The 23,529-nt window shown below is 40.5% G+C and overlaps 1 protein-coding gene across 1 annotated transcript in view; it reads right to left on the reverse strand.

Annotated features, from left to right (window-relative positions):
- The window catches only part of ITGA6 (integrin subunit alpha 6), an 81,297-nt gene that overhangs the window by 9,232 nt on the left and 48,536 nt on the right, over positions 1–23,529 (reverse strand). Inside the window, exons 11-24 of the mRNA XM_042782496.1 lie at positions 21,488–21,586; positions 21,196–21,257; positions 14,259–14,419; positions 13,953–14,096; positions 11,783–11,898; positions 11,471–11,660; positions 11,293–11,376; positions 11,123–11,202; positions 10,899–10,976; positions 10,709–10,811; positions 7,013–7,186; positions 5,076–5,174; positions 4,861–4,971; positions 4,672–4,770 (exon numbers count right to left, since the gene is read on the reverse strand). Of these exons, the coding sequence (XP_042638430.1) occupies positions 4,672–4,770; positions 4,861–4,971; positions 5,076–5,174; positions 7,013–7,186; positions 10,709–10,811; positions 10,899–10,976; positions 11,123–11,202; positions 11,293–11,376; positions 11,471–11,660; positions 11,783–11,898; positions 13,953–14,096; positions 14,259–14,419; positions 21,196–21,257; positions 21,488–21,586 (1,600 nt within the window). The remainder of the gene's footprint in view (positions 1–4,671; positions 4,771–4,860; positions 4,972–5,075; positions 5,175–7,012; positions 7,187–10,708; positions 10,812–10,898; positions 10,977–11,122; positions 11,203–11,292; positions 11,377–11,470; positions 11,661–11,782; positions 11,899–13,952; positions 14,097–14,258; positions 14,420–21,195; positions 21,258–21,487; positions 21,587–23,529) is intronic.

The raw sequence follows: 23,529 nt of genomic DNA on the forward strand, positions 1-23,529 counted from the left end.
ACTTTTGCTGAATATCAGTATTAAAAAAATCACCATAGGAAGAGATTTGCACGTCTTTTACGAAACTATTAAATCCACTCTTATAAAAGGATCCCTATTCTCAAGTTCTTTTTTGAATTTAGAGTAAAGAGAAAGACAAAAAACACAAAACCTCATGCCCCTAAAGAATGATGTGTTTATTTTTTATCTCTTGTGTTTTCTTTTCTATCTTGAGTGGTCAGATATTCTCTTCCTACTTCCTTAGGAATAAAGTAGGGTTATATAAAATCAATCAATCAATAATCTCCTTCCTTCTTGGTTTGTTGTTGTTGTTGTTATGTGCCGTCGAGTCGGCCCCGACTCACTAGCGACCCCTCCTTGGGTTTCCGAGGCAGTATCACTACGGAAGTAGGATTCCCCAACCTTCCTTCCGAGGAGTGGCTGGTGGGTTTGAACCGCCAGCCTTCTGGTTAGCAGTCAAGTGCTTTAGCCATTATGCTACCAGAGCTCCTTGGTTTAGTTCAAATAATTCTCACTTTGTTCACTGTTCCCAGACCTGACATTGACACAGTATCTTATTCAACTTTGCTTCTCTGGCATTCTTCACAGGGAAGGCGCACCATGTATCTTCAATCATTCTTTGTTAATTAGATGGATTTAATTTAATTGATACAAAAATGCAACCATCTCACCTGGCTGAATTATGTGGTTTCTGATCTTGTTATAGTGATTTCAAGGTGCTTTATTGCAAAGTGAACAAAAATCTCTTGAAGCTGGTTAGGTTTTAAGGAAACAGAAAGATCTTTTCTTCTCTCTCTCTCTCTTTTTTTTTTTTTTTTGCCAAAAGCCATGATTAGAATAAAAGCAATGGGAAGAAGTTGTGATATTAAGACCAAATGACAAGATTGAATTACTCAACCTATTTTGCTTTTATCTCCCAAGAACATGATCTTCAGACTGGAATAGGTAAACTAAGATAAGGATGAAACTGAAACCCACAATAAAGGAAGACATCTTGACACGTGAATTTAAAGCTCAAATCTGTAGGCTTAGAAAAACTGTACCCTGAAATACTAAGGAAACATATAGATATGATATTTGAGCTATTACAGCTCAGAATACAAGAGCTATCAGAAAACTAGAGATAAGCCAATGTCTCAATTTTCAAAAGAAATGCGTTCTAGAAATAAGAGATCAGTAATCCACTCACAAATCAATTAATTATTTAAAAAAATAAAGTAGGATCACAGAAGACTCTAATTGCCCCAAGAAGGCATGAGTTCTCCAAGTCCTAAGAATGTGGTATGACCGAAAGAACACCATTTCAATTTGTGACTCAGGTACTACATTGGCCACCATGGTCCCCAGTCCCATCATCTTCCAGAAGAAGAGAGCACTTTGCTAGGAGTCATGGGACTGAGGGCTGGTCTCCACTTGCTAGTTGTGTGAACTGAGGGAAACACAAACGTTCCTGGATTCAGTGTCCTTACCTGAATTTGAGATTTAGGGGCTTAATGAGGACCAAGAGTTGTGGAATGAAAGAACAAGAGCTCTGTACAATAAAGGCAAAATACTATTTTATGAAAGTCAATAAAAGCAAATACTATTACACACACAATACTGCATTATCAGTAATAGCAAACATTAACTAGAGGTGGACACTTAGGCAGACAGGCAAGATGGATAGGCGAATAGAAATATACCCACGACCATATATAGGTTTGGCAGAAAATATTCTTACATATATATTTGTATATGCTATAAAATGTCTATATACAGTTTAAACCCATCAGGAGACAAAGTTACAGTAATAGCAAAGCACAACTAAGCACCTTGAGGGAGTGAGTCACTGGGCCTGTGGGCTGGACACTATGGTGGTGGTGGTGGGTACATCAACCAAGCTCTATTGGCACAATATGGTATATAAAAATATTATTCTACAACTTACTTTGGTGAGTAGCAACTGGGGTCTTAAAAGCTTGCAAGTGGCCATCTAAAGTACAACTATTGGTCTCTCCTTGCTAGAGCAAAGAAGAGTGAAGAAAATAAAAGATGCTTGGAACAGTTAGTCCCAAGAACTAATGGACCATGAGAACCTCAGCCTATATGACTCTGAGACCAGAAGAACTAGATGGTGCCTGGCTACCAATGCCTACCACTCTGAGAGGGATCAAAATTGGAGAATCTGAATAGAATGGGAGAAAAATGTGGAACACAACTAAAAATCATAAAAAGACCAGGCTTACTAGTCTGATAGAGACTGGTGAAATCCCCAAGACAATGGTCCTGAGTCACCCCTTAGTCCTGGAATTGAATTCACTCCCGTGGCTTAACTCAGCTGAATGAGACACAGGCCTATGAGCTGAACACTTACACCAGGTGATGTACTCCTTAGAACAATCTACCATGGAGATCAGAAGGGCAGCATTTTCACAGGGAGAAAGGTAAGGAGGTAGAAATGCACAGGCAAGGAGGACACAGGGGAAGGGCAACCACAGGGAGGAAGGGGGAAGAGAATTGTTACACTGTGGGGAATGTAACCAGTGTCACAAAACAAAATGTGTATGAACTGTTGAATATAAAACAAAATCTGCTTTGTAAAACTTCACTCAAATCACAATTAAAAGCTAAAAAACAACTAGCCCTGAAGTCAGACAGCCATGGGTTTCCATCCAGGTTCCCACATGACATCCCCTGAGCCTGCTTTCTTTTTTGTGCAATGGGTATAATGTTTAACTCAGTATTCTTCTGAACTTTAAATTGATAAATTTATTTAGCAGAGGTGAAGTAACTAGTAACTGAGAAACTTGTTATTAATGCTTTATTACTGTTAGACCTTTCCCTGTAAAATGTTAATTCTCTTTCCAGCTCTAAAAACTCAGTAATTCTCAGAGTTGCTGACTTAAAAGTTACAGAAAGCTATAGCAGCTACCTTCAGCCAGAGACGCACAGAAAGTTGTGGTTTATTTGACAGTCCCTTACGATGCCTTATGATAAAGACAGAGAAAGGTGGACTGGTATAGCTTGTAAAAATAAACATGGTGAGGGTGACCATATGTGAGCCTGGGATAGCCCTGGTTTACACCATTTATCTCAGTGTTTGGATGATAAATGGTAAAGGCATCCAAAGGACAACTGTATTTCAGAAATCAGTCAGGGAGACTCAATTAGATCAGAGAAGCTCTCTGGATTTCAGCTGACTAAGTAAATAAAACTATAAAATTCCCATTAGTAGATCGATGCCAACGTAAGAATGGTAATTTACAACCATTCTTCCCCTACTCAGTCTCTTTGTAAAACATTCCTATCCATGATATCTCTTGTGAGGTGAAGTCATTCTACCTGGAGATCCTGATACCTATTCCTGTGAGTTTCAGACCCTACAAGGAACCCCTCACTGGTGGTTCATCACATGGTTCTCTTCTTAGTCCTGGTCCATCTTATTGTTAATTGCTTAAAGACATAAAGGCATGCTTCCTAGTTTTGATTAAGCTTTGCAGTGACAGAAAGTTAAGAGAATAATCCAGATTCAAGATTATTTTGCAAACAGAAACAATGGACCAAAAGCAAATCACATAAAATGTGACGATTCATTTCATCCATTTTGATTTTTAAAACCTCCTTAAGGACAGGATATGGGAAGCATTGCTTGACCATAAATTCTGATTAAAAACACTTGGAAGTTTTAGTAGAACCGAAATACAAAAATAACAGCTGGCTAATGACGCAAACACAATCTTCAGGAAACATTTAAAAACTGAATTTCAGCTGGGCAGATAGAAGTGTGGTGCTGAGATGCTGGGAGGGGAACGGTCCCAGGGTAAGCTGAACTGGGAAGACCACAGCTCAGCTGAGAATTATACCTCAACTAGGAAACTGCCAACAAAAACAGGCCCAGGATGGGGAGGGGCCTGGAACCAGTGTGGTTGTGCCTTGCATGACAAGTAACTGAAGAGCTAGGGTGCTTAGTTCTGAAGAAAAGAAAGCAGACCTGTCCAAGGAGGTTTCTGTTTCCTTCAAACTATTTGAAAGGGTGCCATGTGACAAAGAGTAAGAAGTTGGACTCATCCTAAGGGGCAGAACCTATTTTACAAGGTTCAATTCTGGATTCATATACAGAGAGATTTTTTCTAATAACTGCATCTGGTTAAACATGGCATGGGCTATCCCATGATGCAATGAGGTTCCCATCATTTGGACATTCTAATAATGGCTGCAACAGCAGAGACCCTACAAGACAGGGGGTTACTGCAGGGCTGGAAGGTGTATTTTTCTTTCACTAAGCCAATCAAGACTACCCTATGCCCTGATGAACTAGATGACCCTAGATTTATTTATTTTTTCAGTGAGTCTATTAAAACACAGCTTGGCTTGTTGTTATCGTTACCTGCCACTGAGTCAGCATCCACTCATGACAACACCACACACAATGGGATCAGACATTGTGATCCCTAGGGTTTTTCAGTGGCTAATTCTTGGAAACAGATCACCAGTCCTTTCTTCCTAGTCCATCTTAGGCTGGAAGCACCACTGAAAAGCAGTACCATAAGACACTATCTGTTTTCTCCTTAATGGAGGAAACAGTGTAATGAGGAAGATGGGCAGCCAAAGCAGCATAGCCCCAGGCCGTGGGTGGGGTAGAGGGAAGAATGATTTTCTCTGAACCTAAATGAGGACTGGGGTCTCTCTCACCTGAGTGCCTGCATTTGGCAGCTTGATATTTTCGGTAGCAGCAGTCACATCAATGGAAGCCCGTGTGAGAATGTCCAAGTAGTTCAGTTTGGAATATTCCTGTTGGAGACAAGTTAGTGAATGTGTTAGAGACGTGAGGTATGTCCTAGCAGGTGGCAAGTGACTTCCAGGGGCAGAATGGAATCACACCTCCAGAAACGTGCTGTTCCATAACCTCGAGCGCAAAACAACAGAAGCCTTGCTGTCCAGCCCTCGCAGTGGGCACCTTATGTTCACGCAGTTCACATTCACACTACAGTTCTGCAGGGAAAAGGAAGATCAGCAGTTGAAAAACAAAGCTCTGGGGGAGACCCTCTCCTCTACCCTCAGAGGGGCAAATCTTCACAGCTCTCGAAAATACTTACAAGGGTCTGATATTTCCTTTCGGCAAATAAAGAAAATTTTCTGCTATCATCTGTCTGTTTTTCAGCAATTTCTCGTTTCTTTCTTGAGTTGTGAGACTCCTGAGAATTATATCCAAAACAGAGCCAACTTTACCTCTTTGTCATTATTGTGGATATCTCATAAGCACACCCTCCCAAACAATGCCCAATTCACATACTCAACCATCAGCATTAACCACTTACCTGTCACCAAAGGCACTGAAATAAGTGAAGTATAGAACTAGCATATGCTATTACCATCTGAAACATCAGTTTATTAAGGCAATTCATTTCACCCTGACCTTAAAACTCAGGAAAAACAAAGTGTTCTCTTTGCTCCCGTCTCCCTCCCTACTGAACAAGGAGCATCCTCAGGCCAGGGATCAAACCTTCTTCCTACACACCTAGCTCAGTACCTAATACATAGTAGAAAATCACATCTTGAATGAATAAGTGACATTAAGGAAAGGGAAAGAGACAAAAAAAAAAAAAACAGTATATGACTTATTCAAAGTATAATCATAAATCAGCCATACAAAAAGTTTTAAAACTCATGTTTCCTTATAATAACCACTGGAAATAATAAGTCATCTTGTTTTTTTTTTTTTTTAAAGTTGATGAGTAGAGGATCATGCTATAAGCCACCAAGTATGACTACATTGAAGGAGCTCTGGTGGTGCAGTGGTTAAGGCATTTGGCTGGTTAAACCATTTGGTCAATGGTTTGAATCCACCAGCTACCTTAAGGGAAAAAAGATGACAGTCTGCTTCTGTAAAGATTTATAGTCTTGGTAACTTTATGGAGCAATTCTACTCTGTTCTATAGGGTTTCTATGAGTCAGAATTGACTTGATGACAATGAGTTTATTTTATGAACATTCATCATCCCCAGTCACCTTAGAATTTAAAAAAGACATGCAATGACAGCAAACATCCATCAGACTGGGGTGGAAATAAGAAATCAGTTACATCAATGTGGAAGAGTACAAAGTGTGTTTGGGGGGAGGTGTGTAAAAGTTCAGGCTTTGAAATCTGGAAGAGCTGAGCCTGAATGTTAAAAATCTGCCTCTTTATAGCTGAGTGACTTTGAACTTAAATCTCTGAATCTTAATTTCCTCACTTATGAAATTGTTGGTATAATGAAAGTTTTTACTTCATAGAACTATCAAAAGAATGAATTGAGAAGATACAGACAAAATACTTACTAGCACAGAGCCTGAAGTAAACAAGTGCTCAATAAATATTTATTGTTTTAAAAAAGAAGAATGAAAAGCTTTCGAGGTCATTCGCTAAAGTACCAATACCCTTAGTAGGTTGGTTCTGTTGGTTACTTTTATGGCTAATAAATGCAACACAGTTTTTGGTTGGTGCAATTAGAAGTCAACTAGGCGTTACTATTTGTGGCTCACACCCCCTTCCCCAACCAGAACCACATCTCAGTCCCCCTTATCTATAAGGATAAGGGCTGGTCATAAAACTTCAGAAAGTAGCTATGGCCTTGACAAGCACTGAGGGGCTCTGCCTTATGTGCCAGGATGGTCACTTCTTGTTGTTGTTGTTATGTGCTGTCGAGTAGGACTCGACTCATAGCGACCCCTCCTTGGGTTTCCGAGGCAGTATCACTACGGAAGTAGGTTACCCAACCTTCCTTCCGAGGAGTGGCTGGTGGGTTTGAACCGCCAGCCTTCTGGTTAGCAGTCAAGTACCTTAGGCACTACGCCACCAGAGCTCCTGGATGGTCACTAATCAGCAGAAATTCCTCAATCTGATTTGGTTACTCAACTATAATAGAAAAACTGTGATACCACAGAAAAAGTCAACATGCCAGAACGCCAGATGACTAAGGAGAGTGATGACTTTTCAAGAGTCATCTTCTCTTACTTATGTCTATGGAGACATTAGTTACATCTACTGACATACCTTTAGGTTTAGGAAGTTTACTTCATTTTGTGGCTCACAGGTTATCTTTTCCAATCCTTTGGATTCTACTTTCACCAAATAAAGCAACCATTTGCCATTGCTAATTTCTTTTGGCCACTGAATATTCAAGGTTGCTGTGCCGAGGTTTTTAAGAGGCTTGCCTAAGTTAATTACCTATTAGAAAAATAATACATGTTAACTCAACGTAATTCTTTGAATGCAAAATTAAGTAGCAGCTCCTATCACCAGGAGAAAAAAAGTCAAAATATCTCACATAAACCTACAATAAAAGCAATAAAATGGAGTTTTATAGGGTATTCAAAATAAAGATTTACACCTAAAGGTTCTTGTCAATAAATTTTTGTTTTTAAAAAGGTCAGAGACAGAAAGTAGATTACTTGTGTCTAGGGCTGGGAGGAGAGTGTGAAGAATGGGGTCTAAGAGCTAATGGATATGGGGTTACTTTTTGGGGTGATGAAAATGTTGTAAAATTAGCTTGTATTGATAGTTGCATAACTCTGAATATACTAAAAACCACTGAATTGTTTACTTTAAGTGGGTGACTTGTAATAGTATAGGTTATATCTCAATAAAATGTTTAAATATTTTAAAATGGACTGGAAAAAAAAAATAAGACCAAAGAGAAGTGGTTGCTAATTCAATCTAGAAAAACTGCAGTGTGCAATAAAACTGACCCTTCAGGGATGCCACATGTTCAACAGGCCCAGGGAAAGGAGAAGAATCGTGTGTGTTTGTGGGTTGCTCTGAGGAGGCCTGTGCCATGCACGGCAGTGCACCAACTTGCCCTGGGGAAACCCCACCCACTGAAATGAAGCAGCCTCTGTCCTCTACTACCCAGGCAGACTTGGGATAACAACCAAGAGACCTGGAGTAAAACCATATGATAGTCATGAATCTAATAGTCCAAGCTGGTAACAGAGCAACTTCCTGTAACAGAGCCCAAAAGCATGTGGTAAGAGCTCTCTTCGTTGTGTGGAGCCCCACTCCGGAACTCACAGACTTCCTTTGCAGCCACACTTGCACAAAAATCATAACCACCACAACCACCTCTCACAGCTGTCTTTAGTGTTAAGAGACTGTCATGGATTAAACTGTGCCCTTCAAAAATATGTGCTAACTTGGCTATGATTCTCAGTGGTTTGGCTGTAAATGTAATGATGTAATCATCCCCCATAACATGATCTGATGTGATCAACCAATCAGTTGTAAGGGGATTAGGATATGATTTAACATCCTTACTCAGGTCATAGCCCTGATCTGACATAAGGAGAGTTTCCCTGGTGTGTGGCCTATATCACCTTTTATCTTAAAGACATAAAAGTAGAGAGAAGCTAGCAGAGAAGGAGGGACCTGACTACCACCAAGAAAGAGCTGGGAGAGGAGCATGTCCTTTGGCCCCAAGGTCCCTATGCTGAGAACCTCCTAGACCCAGGGGAAGATTGATGCCAAGACACATGGAGATGTCCACAGAACACCAGGCCCACAGATGTTGAAAAGGGACAAGCATCTTCCTCCAGAGCTGACAAAAGAAGATAGCCTTTCTCTAGAGCCAGTGCTTTGAATTCAGACTTCTAACCTCCTAAACTGTGAGGAGGAGCTCTGGTGGCATAGTGCCTAAGGCATCTGACTGCTAACCAGAAGGTTGGTGGTTCAAACCCACCAGCCATTCCATGGAAAGAAGACTGGGCAATCTACTTCCGTAAAGATATACTACCTCAGAAACCCAAAGGGGGTCACACTATGAGTTAGAATCGACCTGATGGCAGTGAGTTGTTTTTTTTTTGTAAACTGTGAGAAAATAAATTTGCTTATTTAATCCATCCACTTGTGGTATTTCTGTTACAACTGCACTACATAACTGAGACAGAGACACAAGAGTAGAATTCAGCTTCTTCATCCTGCTAGAGTCACGGGTCAGCTCATTCCTGCCATTTCAGACTTTCACCTCAACAGCCCCTGTGGTTTTAGGAAGGTAATCTGAGCCAAACTCATGGATGAGGTATGGGTGGGCTCTGGGCTATACGTTTATGCTCATTTAGCTGGACACAGTCATTGTGACTGCCTACTTTGAAATGGTTCAGAGACAATTATTTGGTTTTCTTATTGGCATACGAAGTCCCTGGGTGATACAGTTTAACACGCTTGGCTGCTAACCAAAATATTGGAAGTTCAAGTCCATGCAGCGACAGCTCAGAAGGAAGTCCTGGCAATCTGTTTCAAAACAATTAACCATTAAAAGCCCCATGGAGCTCTACTCTGACACATAGGGGCTGGAGCTGACATGACAGCAACTGGCTTTATCGGCATGTACCCGTTTCACACTGACTATCACAAAATTGGGCTTGTGGAAGGTAAACAGGTGATTATTCTTTCAACCACAAACATTTAGGAAGAGGATCTTACAGTGAAGTTAGAAACAAATCGTAACACATTCTAAAGCCAAATAGAAATTACTTTTCCTTTTAGATTTTTTTTTCATGGATTCTGGGTAGAAAAATCAAGTATTACTTTGTTTCTATACCACATATAGGTATTAAAACTCTAACTTAAAAAAATTAAGTTGGATTCTTAACAGAGTCCTATGTTGAGAATATATACAACACACCAAATCAACTGTCCCTACATGTAAATTCAGTGACAATGACTATATTCCTCCAGCAGTACAATCGTTTTCACCCTCCTTTTGTGAGCTGTTCCCCCTGCAGCAAACTGATTTTAAGTAACGTTTGTTTATGTTTAGTTATTTATAAATATTATTTATTAAAATTACATAATGAAGACCATATATAATATATGTTAACTTACTGCCATTGAGCCAATTCTTTCTCACAGCAACCCCCCACTGGGTTTCCAACGTGGTAAATTTTTACAGAAGCAGATTGCCCCATCTTCTTTCTGCAGAGCAGCTGGTGGGTTTGAACTGCCAACCTTCTGGTTAGCAGTCAAATGCCTCAGGCACTAAACCACCAGCGCTCCTTACAGTATATGTGTAAAACAAACCAAACTCACTGCTGTGGAATCAGATCCGACTCATAGTGACTCCTCCTTGGGTTTCTGAGGCAGTATCACTAAGGAAGTAGACTGCCCAACTTTCCAGTGGGTTTGAACCGCCAGCCTTCTGGTTAGCAGTCAAGTGCCTTTGGCACTACGCCACTAGATCTCCCATAGTATATATTAGCTTTTGGAATAATAAAAGGACCAATGGATAGAGTGGGAGAACAATGTGGAACAAAACTCAAAACTCAAAAAAAAAAAAAAAAACCAGGTTTGGTGGTCTGATAGAGCCTGGTGAGACCCCTGAGACTACGGCCTCTAGCTACCCTGCAGGTCTGGAATTAAACTCACTCCTGTGGCTTCCAACCAAATAATAAGACAGCCATATGGAGTGAACATTTACATGAGGTAGATACAGCTACTTGGAGTGATCATAATCATGGGAGAACAGAAGGGCAGTATTTGCACAGGGAGACAGCCCGGGGAGTGGGAGTGCATGGGAGTGAAGGACACAGGGAAGAAGTAACTAGAAGGAGGAAGTAGGAAGAGAGCTATTATGTTGTACGGAATTGAAGTCAATGTCATGAGACAAAATGTGTATGAACTGCTGTACAGAAAATGAATTTGCTCTGTCAACTTTCACCCAAAAAAAAAGACCAATGGAACTCTGCTCCAACTTACCCTGAACTCATACTCTATTAAACTTCCCACTTCGTCTTCTGATTTCATAGCTTGCTCACCCATAACTGTACCTCCAAAATATACCTGGGAAGGTTTAGCAACTCTGTTAAATTGAAAAACACCAGTTTTAGTGAGGATTGTAAATGGTTCTTTCAAACACTGATTTGTTAGAGTAAACACAAACACTTACCCAGAGACTGATAAAAGCAGTTCAATAACCACTTTTGCTTTAGCTGTAATTGGACCCAAATCATCTTGATTGCTTGTTCTGAAATGAAAAGGAAACAATAGGGTTTTATTTTAACAGTAAGCCTTCTTATGACAATTACACTTCTTTTGTGAGCTGGATCAGGGCCAAATCACCGCATTTTCATGAAATTAATACTCAATGGAAAGGCTGAAAGTAGCTCTTACGTTTCCAACTTCAGATTAATATTCAGATCTGTGGTGTCAAAGGTGACCTCCGTTGTACTTAAAATCAAATAAAAAGTCACCTAAAAAATATAAAAAGCTGTTAACACAGGCCAAGCATATCAGTTTTGTAATAGTATTTAAACCATAAAATACGTGAAAGTGTCACCTACACTGGAATTTCTTTTAAAAGGATTTCCAAGCTCACAGTCTGCTTGTGAGCCATTTTGGTTGGCAACACAGCTCAGCTGTTTCTCCTATAAGGGAAAGGTGAACTAAGTCACAATATATTCATTTGCCATACAGTGTGGGATTCCCACAACCCCCAAGCTGGTTTCTAAAAATACTTACAGGGAAAGACCTCAGTTCTCTATATGCAGAGTAAGTCAGAGTATCTGGAAATGTTGCAATAAGTTTGGCTTCATGAGCATCATCACCAACATTTGTGCCATTCCTTGACTTGGAAGGCCTGTTTGTAACTGTTATTTCTAAAGCAATATCCTTCTGATCTTTCAGAACTAGTTCTGGCACATCTTTATGACTGTTAAAAAACAACAACAAAGAAAAGACCAAAGTCCTCAATACATTTTCAGTAACCGCTTCTTAACAGAAAGCCATTGCAAAGCCAGAGTCATTTTGCTATTATTACTGAGTGCTTCTTACATTGGCAAGTAAGAAAATTTTTCTTGACTTCCTTCACGGGTACAGAACTTATACTCCAGATGAAGGTTGCTGTTACATTTATTGTCGTTTCCACATCCCTCTTTTAAGAAGTGTACCTATAGGAAAACAGAATTAGTGTACTTCATACCATTCAGGACTCAGAAAGGCATCTAATTAGGTGACTGGTTGTTTCTAGAAGGTTCATTTCCCTGCATGACAAAGTCATTGGCAGAGTCAAGTTTCAAAGATACCTCACCATACTTCTAATTCCCACTCCGCCCATAAAGAAACTGTTTTAAGATGCTCTGGCAAGCACAGAGAGGCAACGTTGGGTAGGTGAAGAGCACGAGGCCTGCAGCCACCTGGATCTGGTTTCCAAACTTGGCTCTGCCACTTACTGAGCTGTGTGGTTTTGAGCAGTCATTTAAACCCTGTTCAGAGTCTGTTTCATCAGGTAACATGGCAATACTGTCATCCCATTTTATAAGGCTGTTGTAAAAATTAATAGTAGTGATAATGCTAGGTAGCACTTTTACATATTTTAACTCATTCAATTCTCACAACAGACCTATGAGGGAATATACTATTATCAGCCCCACTGTACAAATGAGGAAAACACAGCTTAAGGTCAGGAAAGCAAATGTAGAGAATACTTAGCACAATGCTAATTGCTCAATGATCACATCGACAAATAATTATGAAAAACATCTTGTTGTGTTTAACATGGAGCTGGGAATATACACAGAAAAATATTAATATGATAATAATAACCCCAAACATTGAAGGCCTTCAAAGTATAAGCAGCTGTCTTTGGTGGCAATAAAGATAGACAAAGTGTAGATTTAGGCATCAGCTCCTAAGCGAGGAATTACTTCTGAAAAGCTATGTCAGTGACCCACCAGATGCAAAAGCCCCAGAATGGACACTCCAGCACCACCCTATAAGCATATGCCAAGTCAAGATGCCATGGCTCCCTGGGGCCATGGAGGGTGGATGAACCCCTGAAACTACTGTCCTGAGATAAGCTTTAAACCTTACACCAAAACAATCTCCTGAAGTCGTCTTAAAACCTGACAATAGTTTAGCTTTCTTAGTAAAAAAGCTCTGCCTTGAGCACTGTGCTCTTTTAAGAACTATCTAGAAGGAGTAAAATTGACAACAGCAACCCAAAAGATTTGCTAGGACTCCCAAGGAGCAGTGAGTTTACATTAATGAGGGAGGAACAACTCAGAAAAGGAGGGGAGAATGGTTCCACAACTCAAAGAGTGCAATCAATGTCACGGAACTGTATATGTCGAAGCTGTTGAATTGGTGTGTGTTTTGCTGTGCATATTCTCAACGACAAAATAAATAAAATTTAGGGGAACAAATGCCATGGTTCCAGCCTAACCTTGCCTTCCAGATATCCTAAACCCTTGTAAATAGACCCCACCTCATATGCAGTGCCCAGCAAGCCATATGATATAAATTTTTTAAGATTACTTAGGCTATATTAGGCACTTAATGACTATTTCATGGCTAATAATCTTTTGTGTTGCTGGATTTTGATACTCCTTGATTTTATTAGTCCTTGTTCAGACTAATAAAAAGAGTTTGTTTTCTACATTTTCATATTCTCAATGGTAAAATACAATATATCTTTTAGCATGCAGCTACAGGAGAAACTTGATGTGAGAATAATAAGCTCTGTCAATTACGTGTGTGTGTGTGTGTGTGTGTATACACCCCAAACTCACTGCCACAGAATCAATTCCGACTCATAGCGACCTCCATTGGGTTTCTGAGGTGGTAAATCTTTACGGAAGTAGATTGCCCCATCTTCCTTCCACGGAATGGCTGATGGGCTTGAACCACCAACCTGCTGGTTAACAGTCAAATGCCTTAGGCACTGTGCCACCAGAGTTCCTTTGCCAATTACACGGTCTCAATAAATTTCAGTGGCTAAAAGACATGAAAAAAATACTCTCTGGCACCAAATTATATTTTATTTGTTTCTATATATTTCATTGCTAATTTGGGAAGCAAATCTCAGGTACAGTGTATATTAAAAAGTTTAATACAAAGGAATGGCCTTTAAAGCAAATTATTAGTTCTATTGCCCTCAAAGACATTTGATTTAGTATAATATGGCAAAATAAAAAAAGGCAAAACAAAAGTTAAAAAGACTTACATCTGCATGGACTGTCTTGGGTTCATTTGAATTCAGAATTGGAAGGATTTCTGGAAGTGAATTTATTCGTCTACGAAAGCCAGACTCTTGGATCTCTACTGAAGCAGTTATGGGAATGGGACGCAGTTTATCTCTGATATTTTCCTGAAAAGTGTGCAGTGTTAGAATTTAGTATATAAAAAGTCAGACTGAAGAATGCTTTTGAGGTAGTCCAAAATGATGATTTGTGATGAATAATGGATAAAACCGAACTCTGTCTTTCTACAAACAAACAAACAAACAAAGTTGACCATCTGCCGCCCTCACCTGCAGCCAGAGGGTTTCCTCCATGCACGCCTTCTGCTTCTGCCTACTCAGAGTGAGTACTTTAGTGTACTTGGGCTCAGAGGCTTGGTTTTGAAACTGAACTCTTGACGACAGCCCAGATTTTCTTCTTTCCTTTTCAGCTTCAATTGTGCCCACAATTACTATATAAAATTAACAAAATCATATTAAGTGCATCCACGCACAATTCCTTTTTAAATTTCTCTAAAAAATTTCTGTAGAATACTTTTTCCCATTGTCAATATTTCATCTTCCTATTTCCTGCTAATACATATTTCAACATTTGTGATGTTTATATTAAGCAACCTTCCCTCCCACTGCTGTTAACAATGTTTCAACACTAATTTTTCATCGGGCCACCTGGGGGAGCTCGAGAATAAGTCAAAACCTCTCAGTAGTGTCTACTGAGTCCATCATTTTCTGGCTGAATCCAGTGACTCACCGAATACTAAAGCTTCCTAGAGGGTGTCCAACACTCCCTAAGGGCCTAAACAGACTCTCTTCAAACTGCCCAACATTTAAATAGCCTGTTATTGTTGTTGTTGTTATGTGCTGTTGAGTTGGACCCGACTCATAGCGACCCCTCCTTGGGTTACTGAGGCAGTATCACGATGGAAGTAGATTGCCCCATCTTCCTTCCGAGAATTGGCTGGTGGGTTTGAACCGCCATCCTTCTGGTTAGCAGTCAAGTGCTTTTAGGCAAGACGCTATCAGAGCTCCTACTGCCTTGCAATTCAAAGAGGGTCTCTGGAACAGCGGCAGCATCTCTCTAGAGTCTGTTAGGAACAAGATCTCAGGCTCCCCGGGAGACCTACTGAGCCAGATCCCACATTTAATAGGACCATGAGGTGATTCTCATGCCTACTAAAGTTTGAGAAGGATACTCGGGTGACACAAAAGGTTAAGTACCCAGACTACTACTAGACAGGAGGCAAACAGTTTGAACCCATCCAAAGGTGTCTCTGGAAGACAGGCCCGGTGATCTGCTTCTGACAGGTCATAGCCTTGGAAGCCTATGGAGCAGTTCCACTCTGCACATACAGCGTCACTGCGAGTCAAGAGTGACTCAAGAGCAGCTAACCACAGAGGGGAAATCTTTAGACAGTAGGGTAAGACCTTTCACTTTTTTAAAACAAAGAATCAAAAAGTAAAACATATTCGTTAGTGACTAAAGGAATCTGTGTCAAGAATAATATAGCTCCAAACATGAAGCTTCCAAGCCCCCAAGCTCTAGACCTAACAGTCTGCTCTTGATAACCTGTACTAGTGGAGCTTGGAGGTGGATCAGGATTTGGATGAGCAAAATCTCATTTCTTGACTTCAGAACACATCCTTTGTTAGATCACTGGATGTAGCTGCTATGTTTCTCATGGGCTAATATTAAAATTACTTACATTCATCAAGTACTCACTAACTATCAGAAAAGCAAACCAAAGTGTGCAAAAGGCCAGGGAAGTTAGTCTGCTATAAAGAAAATGATCCACTCACTTTCTAATATTCACCTTAGAGTCAGAAGAGACTGTTTATAGCATCTATTTTAATTCTCTTTTTGCCAATGAAAAACTGGAGACCAGTCAGGTAGGTGACAGGCCCAGGAACACACAGTGAGGGACAGAGGCAACGCCAGCATCTAAGTCTGTCACAAATGCTAAAGGTGGTTGATTAATAAAGGCTCTTAGGTGTTCAGGTTTTCACCAGTCTCTGCAGGAATCCTTCCCTCCCTCAGCCTGCTACCCTCCTCCTCTGCTGCCACTGCCCCTGACTGACTGGCAAACTTCTACCCCTCCCTTCAGATCTCAGCTTAGACATTACTTCCTCGAGGAAGCCCTCCCTGGATCCTACTGTATGATCCTAGAGCACTCTGTATTTTTCCAACCAAAACACTCAGCCTACTGTGCTGTAACTGCCTGAGTGTACCCCGAGCGGAAAGTCCCTGGACGATGTAAACAGTTAATGGGTTCGGCTGCTAACAAATAGATTAGTTCAGGTCTCCCCAGAGGGCCTCAAAAGAAAGGCCTGGCGATCTATTTCTGAAAAGCCGGCTACTGAAAATCCTACAGAACATAGTTCTGCTCTGACATATGTGGGTTTTTTGGATTTTTTTTTCCTTTTAAACTCCCTAATGGAGCAAACCTAAGGACAGAACCATGTCAGTTTTGTTCACCACAATATTTCCCAGGAACTACAAATATATATGATTTGTAGGAATAAATGAATGGAAATGGAGGTGGGAATAACTGGTCACATACCAATACGCACATACACAAATACACACGCTATTCTTATGCTGAAACAACAGCTGTTCAGATATGTAAGACCAAAATTCAGAAACAGTGACGGTTTCAATGGTAATTTCTGAGCCTATCTCAAGAATTCTCAAATGTCACCACTGCCAAGTGGAACGTTCCCCACTGTAGGCCCTCTGTAGCCCTGAGAGCATCCATTTATTGGTGACCCGCTAACGTCACAATGAACCACATGAAGGCTCACATGCTGAGTGCTCCTCACAGCAAAAGTCAGGGAGGATGTGGCTGCATTAAAACCACTCATCTACCAAGCCCACTCTGACCTTCCCTAACCCTCCAGACAGTTCACATCATCTTAAAATCCTTGCTGGCCACCTTTGTTGACCTTCTGAGGGGCAAGCCAAGTTGAATACTCATTAAAGCTCAATTATAAATCTCTGCATGTATGGAATACCACATCTAGGGATTGCTGAGTTAAAATACCCTGGTTAAACAATGAATTCATTCTCAGATACCAGGGCAATCTTTTCGATATATTAACTTATGCAGCTTTGTACAAGTTCTGTGTTATGTGATTCAGAATTTTCCAATACTGTGGAAGCACAGGCAATGTAAATACGTTTTCACTAAGTATCTTCAGAGAAAAAAGTTCTCCCCATAGCAGGCCATCAATAAACAGCTGGTTAATGGAATAGTTCTATAACATAAAGATATTAGTACACATGGCATAAAATGCTGCATTACAGTGAGGAGAAAGTTTATAATAATTTATGATACATGAATGATTAATTTGGGAAGAAACAAGGAACACTATGATGAATTTCATATCTATATTCAAACTGAGTGGTATATAAAAAATGTCACACTAGTAAAATTAAAATGTTTCCCCACTTCACTTTCCTTAGATGGTCCAAGAATCCTTGTTTTTCCTCATCTCCCTAGCCCATTTCCAAAGAATGGTGAAAGTCTGTTATCCAAGTGGGAAAGTGTAAGGTAATGCATTAGGTAGAAACAATGCAAATTCTACTGAACGACAGATCCTGAGGAGTCACAGTCAATGTTTTCTTGTCATTAAAATCCACACAGGGAATTGCTTTCTATACTTGAGAAAATGCCGCCATATCAAAGAGCACAGTGAAAAGCCCTGGCTCCACCTATGCACAAAGTCCTAACACATTTACCCCAAGAACGCATCATGCAGGGGATCACCACCCCCAATGAAGATGCAGTATTGCAGGACAGGGCTCAACAAAGGGAGCCAAAAAGACCAAGGTGAAGACATCACCTGTAAGGACAGCTCAAACTCTAGACTGATAAAAGCTAAGGGTGCACATGACAGCTCCAAGACATGGGAGTGTGAATTGGGTAAAAAGAGACTGACTTGCCAAACTCTGGGATTTTAACAGGACATCTTTTTTTAATTATTATTATTTTATTTTTATTGTGATTTGGGTGAAAGTTTACAGAGCAAGAGCAAGTTCACTTTCCATACAGCAGCTCACATACACTGTCTCATGACATTGACTACAATTTCCCACAATGTAACAGCTCTCTTCCCACTTCCTCCCCATAGTTATCTCTTCCCTGTGTCCTTCCCTCCCATACTCTCCTGCCCCCCCAAGCTGTCTCCCTGTGCATACACAGCCCTTCTTTTCTCCCACGACTGTTCTCTCCAAGGAATATATCTACCTAATGTAAATGTTCAGCTCATATGCCTGTCTTTTGTTTGGCTGGAAGCCACAGGAGTGGGTTCAATTCCAGATCTGAAGGGCAGCTAGGGTCCATAGTCTCAGTGATCCCATCAGGCTCTAACAGACCAGCAAACCTGATCTTTTTTTTTTTTTTTTTAAATGATTTTGAGTTTTGTTCTCCCACTCTATCCAGGATCTCCTACAGCGATCCCTCTCCAAGCAGTTGACAGTGGTAGCCAAGTACCATCTGGTTCTTCATCTAGTCTCACAGTGATATAGGCTGAGGATCACATGGTGTACTAGTTGCTTGGACTAATTGTTTCCATGTGTCTTTGATTTTCTTCATTCTTCTTTGTTCTAGATGAGGAGAGAGCCATCATTGCTTCTAGATGGCTGCTTACAAGCTTTTAAGATCCCAGTCGCTACTCACCAAAGTAGGAGGTGGAACAATGTTTTGGGTAGTATGTTATGCCAATTGAGCTTGCTGTCCCCTGCAACTATGGTCCCAAGCCCACAGGTCCAACTACTCGCTCCCTCTGGATAGCTGGTTGTGCCCAAGAAGTGACTACAACCTTGCCCGTTGTGAGCTCTGCTATATACCTGGGAATTTTTACAGAACATACAAATACACTTGTAGAAACATTGTCTGCCAACTCTATATATGATTTTGGGCACACTGCCCGCTGCACAGATATACCTAATAGTTCAGCCTGTCCACCCATCTATCCATCCATATATATTAATGTTTTGCCTTCACTGACAACATGGTACTTTATGTTCATCTTTGTTGTCTATACCTCCCATGTACCTCTCTGTCTTCCTCTTCTTCAATGCCACCATGTTGGCCACTCACAGTTGGTACACTGCGCTTCTCTTCGCCCAAATCAATACTTGTTTCTACCTATCTAACAGTGTTCTTAACAGGGATGTCTTCTAATAAAGGAAACAAAGTAACCTTTCAGATAATAAGGAGAAGCTGGCAGGAGTTAATTACATTTCCATCTTGTAGGTGGAATATCAGAGTCCAATTGCAAATAGGACACTATTACCATATTTTAAAGCAAATAATGTATGTTTTATGGTTTGCAAGCCTTGCAATCTCCTCTCAGGCCATTAGTTTCTCATGCACACTACGCACGTTATATGCATGGGAGTATTATACTTGAAAAAATACAGTAACTTTGGGGCACTTAAAATAACTCATTACCTCAAAGTGTGGTAAGAACTGAAAACACAAAAACAGTAGAACACACCAGAAGAACTAGATGGTGCCTGGCTACCAAAGCCAACCCCTTGGAAAGGGATTAAAATTGGAGATCCCAGATAGATTGGGAGGAAAAATGTGCAACAAAATTCAAACAACAAAAATGACCAGAATTACTGGTTGGATAGAGACTGGTGAAACCCCTGAGACTATGACCCCAGGTTATCCTTTGGGCCTGGAATTGGACTCCTTCCGTGAGTTAGCTCTCAGCCAAACAACAGGGAGGCTTACAAGTAGAACATCTGCCCCAGGGAGATGCGCCCCTTAGCAGAAAGAGTCCACTGTGAGAGATCAGAAGGGCAGCACCTGCCTAAGGGGAAAGCTAGACAGACAGGAATGCAATGGTAAGAAGGACACAGAGAAGGGTAGTCACAGGGAGGAGGAGGACAGCTATTTATTGTTGAGATTGTAATCAGTACCATGAACCAAAATGTATATAAACTGCCGAGAGTAAAACGAATCTGCTTTTTAAATTTTTACCCAAATCACAATAAAAACCACCCTGTCCTTGCACAAAGCTTCCCTTGGCATAAAACACTGGGATACTGAGCTGCCTGGTTTGCGGTTAAGACTTAAGATAGAAATCCTGTCATTCTTTTGTTCTCTCATTGAGAGAAAGATTTCCTTTAAATTCTCAGGCACTGACCTTGACGCTGGAACTGGATCAGGGCTCACTCTGAAGAGGTAAGGCTGCTACTAAAGCATACCAGGAAAATCAATATGTCCAGCTGATACTAGACTTTAGTTACGATCATTATTTTTCAAGCATAATTAACCAGCTGTGGTCAAGTCAACTCTAACTCATGGTGACCCGGTGGTGTGTGTCAGAGTAGAACTGTGCTCCGTAGGCTTTTCAATGACCGATGTTATTGGAAGTAGATCACCAGGTCTTTCTTCACAGGCACCTCTGGGTGGTCTTAAACCATCAACCCTTTGGTTAGCAGCCAAGCACATTAACCACATGCCCCACCCAGGGACTCCAGGGCATCATTAGCACTGTCAAAATTTGGGGCAAAAATCCTCTTAGATTTTAAAGAGGGGAAGCAGAGTAACACTTTAAAATTATAAACTGCTTTCCCCACATCATCTCATCTGCTCCCACCACAAACATTTGCAAAAATTACTATTTGACACATTTTTATCAACCGTTGGGAAAATAAAAACTCAAACGTTAAGGGGCCTGCCTTGTGATGTAGCGTCAATCAGCATCAAAGCTGGAACCAGAAGCAGAGCCCCAGCTCTGAACTCTCAAGGTGAACCGTCAACTTCCACCAGGGGCCCGTGTCTGCTCAAGAACACAGCTTGGCCTCTTGGGGAGTGAAGAGCCTGTCGACTGGCACTCACTCTGTGCTGTAGTCAGGGTCTCATAGGCACCCTTTCACAACCACCGCCCACACCAAACCACCAAACCAACTTTCTACACTGGCTTTCAAAGACAGAAATTGAGGAAATGGTTGTGGTAGCAACAGAGTACTTTTTCTAAGACTTTTTCTTCTGTTGTCCATCTGCTTGGAAAAATTCAAATGGGGACCAGAAGGAGAGATTTTTCCCCTCTGTGCTGTATCTTCCTGGTTAAAGGAGAGACAACACAGACAATTTTATAAGAAAAAGACTCTATGAACCCATTTTTGACACTGAAGGTCTACTTTTCCGTTATTTAGGCAAAACTTTCAACTTGGCCAACAGAAAATATTTTACAAAACGTTCTGGGTACTTACCTATTGAAGGATTATAATTAGTAGGTTTGGCAGTATATTCAAAACAGGCCTTCACCTTGAGGCTGTATGGAAATCAAACACATATTTCTTAAAAGATGCACTAGTGCAGTAGAAAAACCCAACTTGCTTCCCCAACTCTCAAATGCCACAGCCCACTGATGAGTAATATGTTATACATTCACTTGGCAGATTCCTCTTCCCTTTGTCCAGTTCTTGCTTTTAATCTTTCCTGTGGCTCCTCGGGCAACAGGACTTTCATAATGCAGAGGTGTGAAATTACAGAAACACTCACCATATCCCACTTGGTGCCCCACAAGATCTTTTCTGGTGGAGATCAATTTTGTCAGGTGTTACTGTGATGGTTTTCTGAATATTAATCACAGGCCGGGATCTGAAGACAAGAGTTTAACAAGCTCAGACTTTTGTTACCTTCAATTTAAGATGAATCCACATACTACATGGTATCCTTAGCTACCCAAACCTAATGCTGTGGAGTCAATTCTGACTCACAGCAATCATACAGGGCAGAGAAGAACTGCCCTACACAGGGTTTCCAAGACAGTAATCTTTATGGAAGCAGACTGCCACATTTTTCTCCCACAGAGAGAATGGTGGGTTCAAACATCAACTTTTCAGTTAGTAGCCCAGCATTTAACCACTGTGCTACCAGGTCTCCTTTTCGGTACCTAAACCCACTGCCATCGAGTCAATTCTGACTCATAGCAACCGCCACTCGGTTTCCAAGGTGGTAAATCTTTACAGAAGTAGATTGCCCAGTCTTGCTTTCGTGGAGTTGCTGGTGGGTTTGAACCACCAACCTTCTGGTTAGCAGTCAGATGCCTTAGGCACTGTGGTACCAGAGCTCCTTTTTAGCTACCAAGTAGATCTTAAAAACCACAGGGGGAGAAAAAAAAAACTTTGTACATGTGATTTTTTTTTCTCCAATGCTAAAGAAAATAACTTAAACCTCTTAACCTTTCCCATAAAAGTCCCACAGAGATGCAAAATCAAACCTGCAAACACTCAAGAAGCTGGAATCCCCTATCTTTACCCTTTCTTCAGATAAACAAATCTTCTTCTCCTTTACACATTAGTATTCATATCCTCTGCTACTCTCCATAGCCAAAAAGGCCACCACTGGCCAACCTATGGCACAGGCATAAAAAATGCCAGTGTGCAACAGACTGGAGGATGGGGTGGGATGGGGAGGTACTGCCTCACCTCTCACATCCCAACAGTTCCCAGCCAGAACTCAGAATAGGCTGTATGGTTTCATTATTGCATGGTTTCCATTAGATTGACTCTGGTAGGTTTGCAGTAAACCCAATCAACCATTCTAAGGGACAGTGTTTCTATAGGAAAATGCCTACCATGTCCCAAAGAGCTAGCTCAAACCTCTGGAATCAACTGGTAAGCTACAGACAGCATGAGTGAAAAAACTTAAGTTTATTCAAGATAAAGCTGAGACTCACTACAAAGGTAAACACTGCCCAGATTCCCTGATGCTGTTCCTGTATTTCCCTTCATCTCAACTGTTTACCTCTCTATTTTTTATTTAATATCAGCCAGCTGTTAGTTTCTAAAATACTAATTACATTTTTTATATAATTTTATTTTGTTGTTGTTGTTGTTGAGAATACACACAGGAAAACATTCTCCAATTCTACATGCATAATTCAGTTACATTGATTACCTTCTTCAAGTTGTGCAACCATTCTCATTCTCATTTCTGAGTTGTTCCTTTCCCATTAAACATAAACTCACTGCTCCCTAAGGTTCTTACCTATTACTCTGAGTTGCAGCTATCAATCTGATCCTATAGATAGATCTAAAAAGAACATAATGCTCAAGGCAGACATTCTTTCCTAGTTAAGCTCAACTATTGTTTGGCTTTAAGAAGCTTCAGGGAATATTTTTGGTTTAAGATTTAAAGATTATCTATCTCAGGGCAATAGTTTCAGGGGGTTCATCCAGCTTGCATGGCTCCAGTAAGTCTGGATTCCATGAGAATCTGGAATTCTGTTCAGCATTTAGATACATTCTTAACTTTTAGGTTTTGAGACCCTAATTAAAGGGAAAACATTTAGTAATATTTTAAAACAAGTATGTCACAGATGTTATAGTATTTTACATTTCAGTTTTAGTGTGCTAGTGTGGCAAAAATTTTAAAAGGAAAGATTTTAATACGTATTTCTGCCTACAATTTATTTTTATATCTGTTTTTTAAGCATAAAACACATAAATATACTATTCTGAAACAAAAGTATAAATGAATCATGAAAACTTGTCTTTCAACACAGGACTATGAAGTAAATTTGACTGGCTCAGCTGTTT

The sequence above is a fragment of the Orycteropus afer genome, unplaced genomic scaffold (genome assembly GCF_000298275.1).
Source record: "Orycteropus afer afer isolate SDZICR_OR568_19922 unplaced genomic scaffold, OryAfe1.0 scaffold00001, whole genome shotgun sequence".
In the NCBI taxonomy this organism is placed as follows: Eukaryota; Metazoa; Chordata; class Mammalia; order Tubulidentata; family Orycteropodidae; genus Orycteropus; species Orycteropus afer.